The 12919-nt window shown below is 39.9% G+C and overlaps 1 protein-coding gene across 1 annotated transcript in view; it reads right to left on the reverse strand.

The window, feature by feature from the left end:
- The window catches only part of LOC128693149 (RNA-binding protein Unr), a 73786-nt gene that overhangs the window by 23947 nt on the left and 36920 nt on the right, over positions 1–12919 (reverse strand). Inside the window, exons 10-12 of the mRNA XM_070089349.1 lie at positions 10184–10318; positions 9503–9642; positions 7717–8031 (exon numbers count right to left, since the gene is read on the reverse strand). Coding sequence (XP_069945450.1) covers positions 7717–8031; positions 9503–9642; positions 10184–10318 — 590 coding nt within the window. The remainder of the gene's footprint in view (positions 1–7716; positions 8032–9502; positions 9643–10183; positions 10319–12919) is intronic.

A 12919-nucleotide genomic window follows, 5' to 3' on the forward strand; every position in this document is an offset into this window, starting at 1 on the left:
AGTATGGAAGAAGTGAATGTTTTCAGATACTTGGGAGTTGACGTGTCAGCGGATGGATTTATGAAGGATGAGGTTAATCATAGAATTGATGAGGGAAAAAAGGTGAGTGGTGCATTGAGGTATATGTGGAGCCAAAAAACGTTATCTATAGCGGCAAAGGAGGGAATGTATGAAAGTATAGTAGTACCAACACTCTTATATGGATGTGAAGCTTGGGTGGTAAATGCAGCAGCGAGGAGACGGTTGGAGGCAGTGGAGATGTCCTGTCTAAGGGCAATGTGTGGTGTAAATATTATGCAGAAAATTCGGAGTGTGGAAATTAGGAGAACGTGTGAAGTTAATAAAAGCATTAGTCAGAGGGCAGAAGAGGGGTTGTTGAGGTGGTTTGGTCATTTAGAGAGAATGGATCAAAGTAGAATGACATGGAAAGCATATAAATCTATAGGGGAAAGAAAGAGGGGTAGGGGTCGTCCTCGAAAGGGTTGGAAAGAGGGGGTAAAGGAGGTTTTGTGGGTGAGGGGCTTGGACTTCCAGCAAGCGTGCATGAGCATGTTAGATAGGAGTGAATGGAGACGAATGATACTTGGGACCTGACGATCTGTTGGAGTGTGAGCAGGGTAATATTTAGTGAAGGGATTCAGGGAAACCGGTTATTTTCATATAGTCGGACTTGAGTCCTGGAAATGGGAAGTACAATGCCTGCACTTTAAAGGAGGGGTTTGGGATATTGGCAGTTTGGAGGGATATGTTGTGTATCTTTATACGTATATGCTTCTAAACTGTTGTATTCTGAGCACCTCTGCAAAAGCAGTGATAATGTGTGAGTGTGGTGAAAGTGTTGAATGATGATGAAAGTATTTTCTTTTTGGGGATTTTCTTTCTTTTTTGGGTCACCCTGCCTCGGTGGGAGATGGCCGATTTGTTGAAAAAAAAAAAAAAACAAGACCACAGACCTATATCCCTGCAGCTGCCTCAGTACCCTACCTCTCTTAAGGGCAGGCACCTTATATGCCCTACACACCCACCACCTCAAGCTGACCACATCATGACGAGCTAGTCTATCAGCATCCTGTTGGCCAACATTAGAGGTTTCATTACTAATGTTGGAGAGCTCACACATAGTTTTGTGAACACTCGACGTCCCGACATGATAGCTGTTGTTGAAACATTCTTGGATGACAGGACTCTAGAAAATTTTGCAAGAACTGCTGGCTACACCTCATGGATGAGAAGAGACAGGCAAGGGCAAGGAGGAGGTGTTGCTGTGTGCTTCTCTGAAAGTGTTCATGCCCAGCACATTGATGTTGCCACCCCTACACATCTTGAAATGATGTTCTTCAAGCTCTGCATAAACACTAGTACCTCTGTACTAGCATGTGCAATGTATAGACTTCAGTGGCAACATGCAGACCCCATCAACTTCCTAATGGAAAATATCAACTCCCTTCTGCTACAACACAACTGTCAACATATCATAATTGTTGGTGACCTCAACCAACACCTTATACAGAGGGACTTTGATGACCTTCTTGCAGTATTTGACATGAGAAACTTTGTTGATTTCCCTACTCACATCTCTGGCTCCTCCCTTGACCCAGTAGCGAGTGATCTGGCAGAAGGCATAGTCACTTGTCAACCCCTCGGCTACGTTGAATCGTCTGACCACAAGGCTGTTTTTACGACACTTAAGATCCCAACAGAACGAGGTGAGGAGTCCACACGCACAACCTGGCTATGGGAAAGAGGTAATTGGCCAGCCCTTTGCTCTGAGCTTGCCACCACCGATTGGAATGCTCTTCTCCAAGGGGATGTTGACAACCAAGTTAAAGCCTTCACTGGACACATCCTTTACCTACAACAAGAACACATTCCTCACCGGCAATATGTGACAAAGCCTACAGATCAGACTTGGTTTGGCTTTCATTGTAGAGAGGCTGCTACTGCTAAGTACAAAGCATGGCAAAGGTATAAGAGACATCCTACCACCTATAACAGGAACTTGCACAGGCAAGCCTGTAGGCATATGGGTGACGTTCAAAAGTGGGCCATTGCTAAATGGGAGGTGGACACTAAAAGAAAGCTAGCATCAGGTAGGGTAGGCTCCAAAACCTGGTAGTCCCTGGTCAAGGACAGACAAGGTTATCTGCCCGATGAACTCATTCCACCTCTAAATCGACAGGATGGGACCACCTCTACTAGTAGTCAAGAGAAGGAGAACCTCTTTGCTGAACACTTTGCTACCAAAATGCAAGTTCCTGATCCAGCAAGGGACCCTCCTTGGCTAGCTGCAAGAACTGTGTCAAAACTGTCAGTGGTGACAATAAGGCAGGAGGAGGTGCATTTCCTTCTTAAATCGCTTGACCAAGAAAAGGCTGTGGGCCCAGACAAGTTGAGCCCAAGATTGTTGAGAAGATGTGCAGACCAGCTAGCAGCACCTCTAACTCGCATCTTTCAGCACTGCCTAGTACAGTATAAATGGCCCTCTCTATGGAAAGAGGCAAATGTAGTCCCTGTTCACAAAAAGAGAGCAGAGCAGAAATCAGCAACTACAGACCAGTCACTCCTGTCAATCACTGGTAAGATCCTTGAGACAATAATTATCAAGACAAATGACAGTTTTTTGACTACCACTCACTACTTTGTGATCGTCAATATGGCTTCAGGAAAGGTTACTCTGCTGCTGATCTGTTAAACCTCTCCACTAAGTGGCACCAGTCACTGGATGAATCCAAAGTCAGCTGTGTGGTAGCACTGGACATTGCTGGCGCTTTCGACCGGGTGTGGCACCAGGGCCTCTTAGCAAAACTTCAAGCACTGGGAAATGCAGGCTCTACGTTATGTCTCCTCAGTGATTACCTTCATGGTAGATCTCTAAGTGTAGTTCTCAATGGAACGGAATCAGTAAGACATCCTATTGGGGCAAGTGTTCCAAAAGGAAGCGTACTGGGACCATTGTTATGGAATGTCTACTTCAACGACCTTCTTCATCTCATCCCAGAATCACATGCATATGCAGACGACTGTACACTGACATTCACTTATCCAAGAGAAGAAATGCCAGCTGCTCTAAGCTACATCAATCACCAGCTGAGAGCTATATCAGCTTGGGGAAATAGATGGTAAGTAACATTTGCACCTGAGAAAACGCAAATGATGATCATCTCTAGGCACCATGATGGTAATGCTGGTGCAGTAGTAAGGATGAATGGGAGGGTGTTGGCACCTGGAGAAGAAGCTGATATCCTTGGGGTGAAATTTGACTCGAAACTAACCATGAAGAAACATGCTGTAAATCTTGCAAACAAGGCAGCCAGGAAGCTTACAGCACTTCGCCGTATCTCGCATCTGCTTGACAGTAGGGGTTGCAAGATTCTGTACGAGGCACAAGTACGCTCACACCTTGAGTATCCTCCACTTTCTTGGTTTGCCTGCCTCCCCTTCTCATCTGTGACTGCTTGACAGAGTAGAGAACAGAGCAAGACGTCTCATCTCTCGCCTGGACCCATCCTGGATAGAGCTGTCATTTCAGCAGAGCCTTCAACATAGGAGGGATGTGGGTGGCCTTACTGTTATGCACAAGGCCAATATTGTCAAAGTACCACACTTGGATCCACTTCGAGGACAGCGTGAAACAAGCTTTTATGCCACATGACAGGCAGAAAGCAACAACTTCACTCTGGCTGTACCCATCTCCAGAACATAACTCCATCTGAGATCATATATACCCAGGATGACTCGAGTATGGAACACATTCATACAGCATAATGATGTCAACAAGATAAAGTCAGCTGATCACATGAAAACGCTGGCCCACAGATGGCTCCAACTTCATCCTGTTCCCTACTTGTATGTCTCATAACAATAAAAATGCTTTCAAATGAGCTGATGTAGGTAACAGCTCTTAGCTTGCCAATAAAGTTAGGAATCCTTAACCTGTAAATAGCTTGTCAATAAAGCTAGGGATCCTTAACCTTGTCAAACCCTGTGTAAAAAAAAAAAAAAGAGAGAGAGACAGAGAAAGAAAGAAAAGAAAGAAAAAAGAAAGAAAAAAGAAAGAAAAAAGAAAGAAAGAAAAAAGAAAGAAAAAAGAAAAAAGAAAGAAAAAAGAAAAAAGAAAAAAGAAAAAAGAAAAAAGAAAGAAAAAAGAAAGAAAAAAGAAAGAAAAAAGAAAGAAAAAAGAAAGAAAAAAGAAAGAAAAAAGAAAGAAAAAAGAAAGAAAAAAGAAAGAAAAAAGAAAGAAAAAAGAAAGAAAAAAGAAAGAAAAAAGAAAGAAAAAAGAAAGAAAAAAGAAAGAAAAAAGAAAGAAAAAAGAAAGAAAAAAAGAGAAAAAAAGAGAAAAAAAGAGAAAAAGAGAAAAAGAAAGAAAAAAGAAAGAAAAAAGAAAGAAAAAAGAAAGAAAAAAGAAAGAAAAAAGAAAAAAGAAAGAAAAAAGAAAGAAAAAAGAAAGAAAAAAGAAAGAAAAAAGAAAGAAAAAAGAAAGAAAAAAGAAAGAAAAAAGAAAAAAAAGAAAAAAGAAAAAGAAAGAAAAAGAAAGAAAGAAAAAGAAAGAAAAAGAAAGAAAGAACTTTCATCATTCAGCACTTTCACTATCACTCATATATAATCACTGTCTTTGCAGAGGCACTCAGATACGACAGTTTAGATGTCCCTCCTAACTACCAATATCCTAAACCCCTCCCATTTCCAGGACTCAAGTCTGGCTAACTAGTTTCCCTGAATCCCTACACTAAATTTGAAGGGACCATATAGTGCCTGGAGAATTGGCAGCAATAAGGTTTGATCCTGGGAAAAACTGGGTAAGTCCTCAAAGAAAAACAGGTGGATAGACTGACAGGCAAACACAAGCTATTAAAACTTTGTTAAGAACTTGAATGGATGACCCCAAATCACATTTTACTTTAAATCTTTCCAATAAAGTTTAAAGTCCACTGCTTATGCAAATGTAGCTACAATATAAGGATTAGAGAGTTCATTTTATACAAGTAGGCCCTGAGCTTGCAACAATGGCATTTTCGAACAAATTAATGAATTACGAACACTCATTCTTCTGATATGCAGGAATACTTTGGGCTGCAGAGAGCAGAGGAGTTGTCAGCAAAATATGAAACTGAAGCTATTAGTAAACTTGTCAGAACAAACAGTTCACTCTTGCCTTTTCACATTTGCCGTTTTTAAGGCTAACAATAGCTCTCAATATCACTTTAACCCTTAAATGGTCCAAACAGATCGACGTTCAAATTCGTAGTGCTACAAAAGTAGATCTTTTTTTTACATATTTTCAAATATAACAAAAAAAAAAAAAAATGTAGATAAAAGTTTTTTTTACACGTTTTCAAATGTAAAACAAAAAAGATCTACATTTTTTTTACATACCTTCAGATGTTGAAAAAACGTATATATATGTTTGGACCATTTAAGGGTTAAACTGATTTATACCGAGGGGGTAAAGGAGGTTTTGTGGGTGAGGGGCTTGGACTTCCAGCAAGCGTGCGTGAGCGTGTTAGATAGGAGTGAATGGAGACGAATGGTATTTGGGACCTGACGAGCTGTTGGAGTGTGAGCAGGGTAATATTTAGTGAAGGGATTCGGGGAAACTGGTTATTTTTACATAGCCAGACTCGAGTCCTGGAAATGGGAAGTACAATGCCTGCACTTTAAAGGAGGGGTTTGGGATATTGGCAGTTTGGAGGGATATGTTGTGCATCTTTATACGTATATGCTTCTAAACTGTTGTATTCTGAGCACCTCTGCAAAAACAGTGATTATGTGTGAGTGAGGTGAAAGTGTTGAATGATGAAAGTATTTTCATTTTGGGGATTTTCGTTCTTTTTTGGGTCACTCTGCCTTGGTGGGAGATGGCCGTTAAAAAAAAAAAAAAAAAAAAAAAAAAAAAAAAAAAAAAAAAAAAAAAAAAAAAAAAAAAGTCACTGGACACATTTCTAGGAGTGCTGCAGTTTGTGGAACTCTTTGAAACATGGTGTTATGTACAGTGCTGTTTTACACTCCTCACACACAAAACAACAAGTGTCTCTGCATTTTTGTGGTTGTGTAGGTTGTGGTTGTGTAGGTTGTGGTTGTGTAGGTTGTGGTTGTGCAGGTTGTGGTTGTGCAGGTTGTGGTTGTGCAGGTTGTGGTTGTGCTGGTTGTTGTGGTTGTGCTGGTTGTTGTGGTTGTGCTGGTTGTTGTGGTTGTGCAGGTTGTTGTGGTTGTGCAGGTTGTAGTTGTGGTTGTGTAGGATTTTGTGTTGTGCAGGTGGTTGTGCTGTGTGGGAGGCTGAAGGGAGCCTTTGTTGTGGATGTGCTGAGTCAGTGGCGTGGCATGGCAACCAGCCTGGGGTGTTGCTGGTGGTACATGACACATTTACACCAGCACCTCCACCTGCTGCTGCATGTATATTATCCATCTCGATTGTAACATTACCCATACCATCTTCCACACCAACAATGTTGTCTTCCCCACCAACCATGCTGTCTTTCCCACCACCCACATGGAAATAGTCACCTTGACTTTTTTGGGTTATCCAAGGTTCTCCACACACATGCTATGTATGATAATCTATGTAACTGTATTTGTGTATACCTGAATAAACTTACATATTCTTTGAGACATGAGAAAATACGAGTTTCCTCTTTCGCTGTGGTACAATTACACATGATATGGCCCAGCACCAAAGGTGGAAGGTTGAGGGTCGTCTGGGTTTTCAGCACTATTTCTGGTATTCTGGGCATTGCTTTCGGTCACAAACTCCTCACAACCATGAAATTCATCTTCACTGACAATTCCATCTGTGTTAGAACTATCACTTGGGAAGGGAAGAGTCCCAATTCACCAGGGAGTGAGGTATTCCTTACCACTAGGCATGGTGAACAAGGTGTACTGAATTGGCACTCCCACAATGCAATGCTGCCTCCCAGATTTTTTTATACTGCGCACAAAGATCCGTTCTTTCGCATGCAGACCTACCAGCTTTCTCCCACCAGATTTGAAGGTGCTAGAATTTTGGCCTGAAAGCTGTAATATTATAGGACTGACGGTGAACGGGTTAAATCACTAATTTCGTTTACACTGTCATTCATTAAAAAAAAAAAAAAAAAAAAAAAAAAAAAGACGAATTTGAGCAGGGGGGAAAGTCGATGAGCACGTGCATAAATGGAAAGCAATGGTAATGAATACCAATATTTGATAAACATTCTTTTTAATAAAAATGAAAGATATTGAAGATTATGGGTCAGGAACTTATCTCTGATTAGAGCATGGGTGTTTTAACGAAAATAGACTCCAAGTTCCAAACAATCAACTTACAAAAGATATTCAGGAAAGCATTAACATTATTAGTGGGGGACCTACTGTACAAAGTGAAAACACTCCACTTGTATGGGTCATAAGACAACAGCCATCTAAAGAAAATTACTCATTCAATGAACATTTTTAATTATCCAGTTTTTCAAAACTTAAATGAAATACAATCCAATACATGGAAAACTACACATTTTGTTTGGCCATAAAAATATATATTTAATCATAGAAATATTTGAAATAAGGCAAATTAAGTGTGGTGCAGTATGAATAAAATACAGTATAAAGAAAATAACAAGTAATTAGAATGAAAAATTACCATTACAAAAAAATTCCCTATTATATGAGCCACTTACATAAAAAATAATTAAACAAATGGCTTTCAAATTTACATGGTACATTTTTAAGTACTACTGTTACCTGAAGTGAAAGAATATCTCTTTGTCATGGGCAATAGTCTCAATGAAGCCAAACGTGTCTTTTAGTGCAGCCACAAAGCCCTGATGCAGTGTGGCTGATGGACGTCCAGCAGAACTATTGCCATTCACATTACTGTTACTGCTGTTGCCATTAATACTGCTGCTGCTATGGCTGGTGCTTAAGCTGTTACTGCTGCTAGTTGTGTTGCTACCATTGCTGCTGCTAGTGCTGGTGCTACTGCTGCTGTTGCTGATGTTACTGTTGCTATTAGTTGTGCTGCTACTGCTGTTAGTAGTGCTGCTACTGCTTGTCGAGCTAGTAAAGGAAAAATAATAATCAATGACAATATAGTGTTAAATACCCATACAAAAAAATTACCTCATACACTTAGAATAAGTTTTATACAGTAGTACCTCCGTATCTGTGAATTCAATTTCTGTGGTTTACCACTACCCGAAAATATTTAGACGGTTGCAATTTGAGGTTTAATATTTTATCATCCAATTTAATTAATTTTTTTACTGTTTGAGTAAGAGTGCATAAAACATGGTCTTATAAAGTTTCAATAAGATTGGTCAATAATCAAATGAATAAAAAAGTATATTGAAAATTGGAGGAGGAGGAGGGATGAGAGAGGAGAGGAAACAGGAGGAGGAGGGATGAGGGAGGGAAACAGGAGGAGAGGAAGGAGGAGAGGGAGGAGGAGGAGAGGGAGGAGGAGGAGAGGAAGGAGGAGGGGAAAAGGAGGAGGAGGAGGGGAGGAGGAGGAGGGGAAAAGGAGGAGGAGGAGGGGAAAAGGAGGAGGAGGAGAAAAGGAGGAGGAGGAGGGGAAAAGGAGGAGGAGGGGAAAAGGAGGAGGAGGGGAAAAGGAGGAGGAAGAGAGGAAAAGGAGGAGGAAGAGAGGAAAAGGAGGAGGAGGAGGAGGGGGAAAAGGAGGAGGAGGAGGAGGGGAAAAGAAGGAAGAGGTGAAGGAGGAAGGGGAGGGGGAGGAGGCAGCAGTGGTAGAAAGAAGTGTATGACAATACACAATTACTATAACCAGTTGTCTCTAGTTCAACACACCAGAGAAACTGTGTATAGTATTACTGGGGGGTAACTGTAGAAAACATTTGTTTCACATGCCTTCACTCATAAATAGCATTACTCGATCTCAAAAAGAAGTATTGCACAAGAATGGGCATATTGCTGTTATGTATTCTACAGCAGCAAAGTGAGAACAACCTGTACACAATGTAAGCTGTTTGTATTGTGGGGAAAACTTTTCACAAATGCATGCATAATGCATAATAAACTATCACATAATTTACAAGGAATCCTGCAGAAGCAGCCATCAGCATTTCTGGAGACTAACACACATCAACAGCAAGCAGAAAGGTATTAATACACATGTGACTGCCAACCAGCTGTTCACACTCGGCGTGTTTATATTCTCTGTGAGCTCCATGTCTCTAAGAGTAATTGTGATAAAATGAGCAGTCGTAAGCCTCTTTCTTACTTTAAATGCACCAGAAACCCCAATTTCAACTGTGAGGCAGAGACCCCATAAAGATTACATGAAATCATTGCTGTTATTACAGAACACTTATTGGAAACCTCATGTTTTAGCATTATTTAACACATTACAGTCAAATTTTACCAGGAATGTAAAGCATTTTTTTAGGCTAAAGTTCTTAAGTTTAATATTTTAGCAGAAAATACTGTGTATGATTCCTACACTCTTCCTTTTTGTAAACACTTATGTGTTCTCAAATGCTGCTTAATGTGAACAATTTAAGAGGATTTCAACCTTGGACTGTTTGGCAGGACGGCTTTTGAAGGAGGCGCGATGTATGGATAGAACTTGGTCCGAGGGTTGCCAGGCAGTATTTTCACTCCCACTGCTATAAGCTCTTTGGTGCGTTTAACTTGGTATATGTTGAACTCCACCTGAATGATGTACAAAAGCTTTCAGATGATTATCACTACTGGTAAACTATTAGTTACAAGGGACCTGTTTAAAACATTAATGAAAGAACCATTTTCTAGGTAAGTGCTGAAATAAATTAATTCAAATGTATATGTAAACAATGATTGGGCTATAAGAGCATTACTGGTTATTACTATAATCACTCTCTATATTTCAATAAATTATTGGTAGTTACCACACTTATGCTTATCCCTAGCTAAAAGCTACAATTGTAGTTTTAGCACTGTCCTTTTATAATGTTAACTAAAGATGCAATAAAGCAATCTGAAATTTTTGAATTTATGGTGGGTTACTGAACTAAATAATAATAGCAAGGAATATGTAAAATTTCACCAAACTTAGCTATCTATAATCTATCAGCAGTCAAACTTGAAACCTCTTGAAATTAAAGTCTTTACTTAGAAAACCAATATGGTGTAATCAACAAATTCCTACAAGTGAAAGGTTTTTAGATTCTAAATTTAATATTTTTGTCAGAGAGCTGAAGAAATGCATATATACCTTATCAGACAGTACTGGAGGACTGTCAAAACTTTTGGCATAGTAATTGATAGTTTTTTTCACTCCATCCTCAACATACGAGATAAGTCCCCCTGGAACTTCCTCCCTGTCAGGTGTCGGATCCGGTATCATAATCTGTAACCAAATTCATGTTGGTATTGCCTGCACTTTAAAGGAGGGGTTTGGGATATTGGCAGTTTGGAGGGATATGTTGTGTATCTTTATATGTGTATGCTTCTAGACTGTTGTATTCTGAGCACCTCTGCAAAAACAGTGATAATGTGCGAGTGTGGTGAAAGTGTTGAATGATGATGAAAGTATTTTTCTTTTTGGGGATTTTCTTTCTTTTTTGGGTCACCCTGCCTCGGTGGGAGACGGCCGACTTGTTGAAAAAAAAAAAAAAAAAAATTGGTGTTAAATACAAGAGCTGCAGGAAAAAAGTAAAAGAAAAAAAAAACTGAAGAGCACGTAATAGAGAAATAAATAAATGCTAGGGTAACAGAGAAAGGTATGGGATCAAAAGATAAAGAGTCTACTAATACAAAGTTGGAGGTTGTCAAATTTGCATTTTGCAAATGACAGTGCTTTTGGGAGATTCTGAAGAGAAGTTGAAAAAGGTTAGTGAAGAAATTTGGGAGGGGATGTAAAAAAAGGAAATTAAAAATCAACATAGGAAAGAGCATGCTGAGGAGGGAAACAAAAAATTTTGGTAATGAAAGACAGGACATTAACTGAAAGGAGGGTGGATGGAGAAAGCAAATGTGTCCAGATGCCTGAGAGTGGATTTGTCAGCGGATGGGTCTATGAAAGATGAGGTGAACCATAAATCTGACGAAGGAAAAAAGGTGTGGACACAAAGAACACTGCTGACAGAAGTAAAAAGGGATATGAATGAGAATACAGTGGTACCAGCACTCTTAAATGGGTGTGAAGCATAGGTTGTTAATGATGCATCAAGGAGGAGGTTAAAGGCAGTGGCCAGGGAGATATACCATCTTTTAGGAGTGAAGAACAGCAGGATGTTAGTGTGGGGGAGGTGCACGAGGCATTAAGTAAAATGGGGGTAAAGCAGCTGGAACTGACGGGATCATGACATAAGTGTTATAAGCAGGGGAATATACAGTGTTGGAGTGGTTGGTATTTTTGTTTAATAAATGTATGAAAGAGGGGAAGGTACCTAGGGATTGGTGGAGAGCATGTATAGTCCCTTTATATAAAGGGAAAGGGGACAAAAGAGATTGTAAAAATTATAGAGGAATAAGTTTACTGAGTATACTAGGAAAAGTGTACGGTAGGGTTATTACTGATAGAATTAAGAGGTAAGACAGAATGTAGGATTGCAGATGAGCAAGGAGGTTTCAGAGTGAGTAGGGGATGTGTAGATCAAGTGTTTACATTGAAGCATATATGTGAACAGTATTTAGACAAAGGTAGGGAAGTTTTTATTGCATTTATGGATTTAGAAAAGGCATATGATAGAGTGGATAGAGGAGCAATGTGGCAGATGTTGCAAGTATATCAAATAGGTGGTAAGTTAATAAATGCTGTAAAGAGTTTTTATGAGGATAGTGAGGCTCAGGTTAGGGTGTGTAGAAGAGAGGGAGAATACTTCCCGGTAAAAGTAGGTCTTAGACAGGGATGTGTAATGTCACCATGGTTGTTTAATATATTTATAGATGGGGTTGTAAAGGAAGTAAATGCTAGGGTGTTCGGGAGAGGGGTGGGATTAAATTTTGGGGAATCAAATTCAAAATGGGAATTGACACAGTTACTTTTTGCTGATGATACTGTGCTTATGGGAGATTCTAAAGAAAAATGGCAAAGGTTAGTGGATGAGTTTGGGAATGTGTGTAAAGGTAGAAAGTTGAAAGTGAACATAGAAAAGAGTAAGGTGATGAGGGTATCAAATGATTTAGATAAAGAAAAATTGGATATCAAATTGGGGAGGAGGAGTATGGAAGAAGTGAATGTTTTCAGATACTTGGGAGTTGACGTGTCGGCGGATGGATTTATGAAGGATGAGGTTAATCATAAATTGATGAGGGAAAAAAGGTGAGTGGTGCGTTGAGGTATATGTGGAGTCAAAAAACGTTATCTATGGAGGCAAAGAAGGGAATGTATGAAAGTATAATAGTACCAACACTCTTATATGGGTGAAGCTTGGGTGGTAAATGCAGCAGCAAGGAGACGGTTGGAGGCAGTGGAGATGTCCTGTCTAAGGGCAATGTGTGGTGTAAATATTATGCAGAAAATTCGGAGTGTGGAAATTAGGAAAAGATGTGGAGTTAATAAAAGTATTAGTCAGAGGGCAGAAGAGGGGTTGTTGAGGTGGTTTGGTCATTTAGAGAGAATGGATCAAAGTAGAATGACATGGAAAGCATATAAATCTATAGGGGAAGGAAGGAGAGGTAGGGGTCGTCCTCGAAAGGGTTGGAAAGAGGGGGTAAAGGAGGTTTTGTGGGCGAGGGGCTTGGACTTCCAGCAAGCGTGCATGAGCGTGTTAGATAGGAGTGAATGGAGACGAATGATACTTGGGACCTGACGATATGTTGGAGTGTGAAAAGGGTAATATTTAGTGAAGGGATTCAGGGAAACCGGTTATTTTCATATAGTCGGACTTGAGTCCTGGAAATGGGAAGTACAATGCCTGCACTTTAAAGGAGTGGTTTGGGATATTGGCAGTTTGGAGGGATATGTTGTGTATCTTTATACGTATATGCTTCTAAACTGTTGTAT

Source organism: Cherax quadricarinatus, chromosome 28 (genome assembly GCF_038502225.1).
Source record: "Cherax quadricarinatus isolate ZL_2023a chromosome 28, ASM3850222v1, whole genome shotgun sequence".
Lineage (NCBI taxonomy): Eukaryota > Metazoa > Arthropoda > Malacostraca > Decapoda > Parastacidae > Cherax > Cherax quadricarinatus.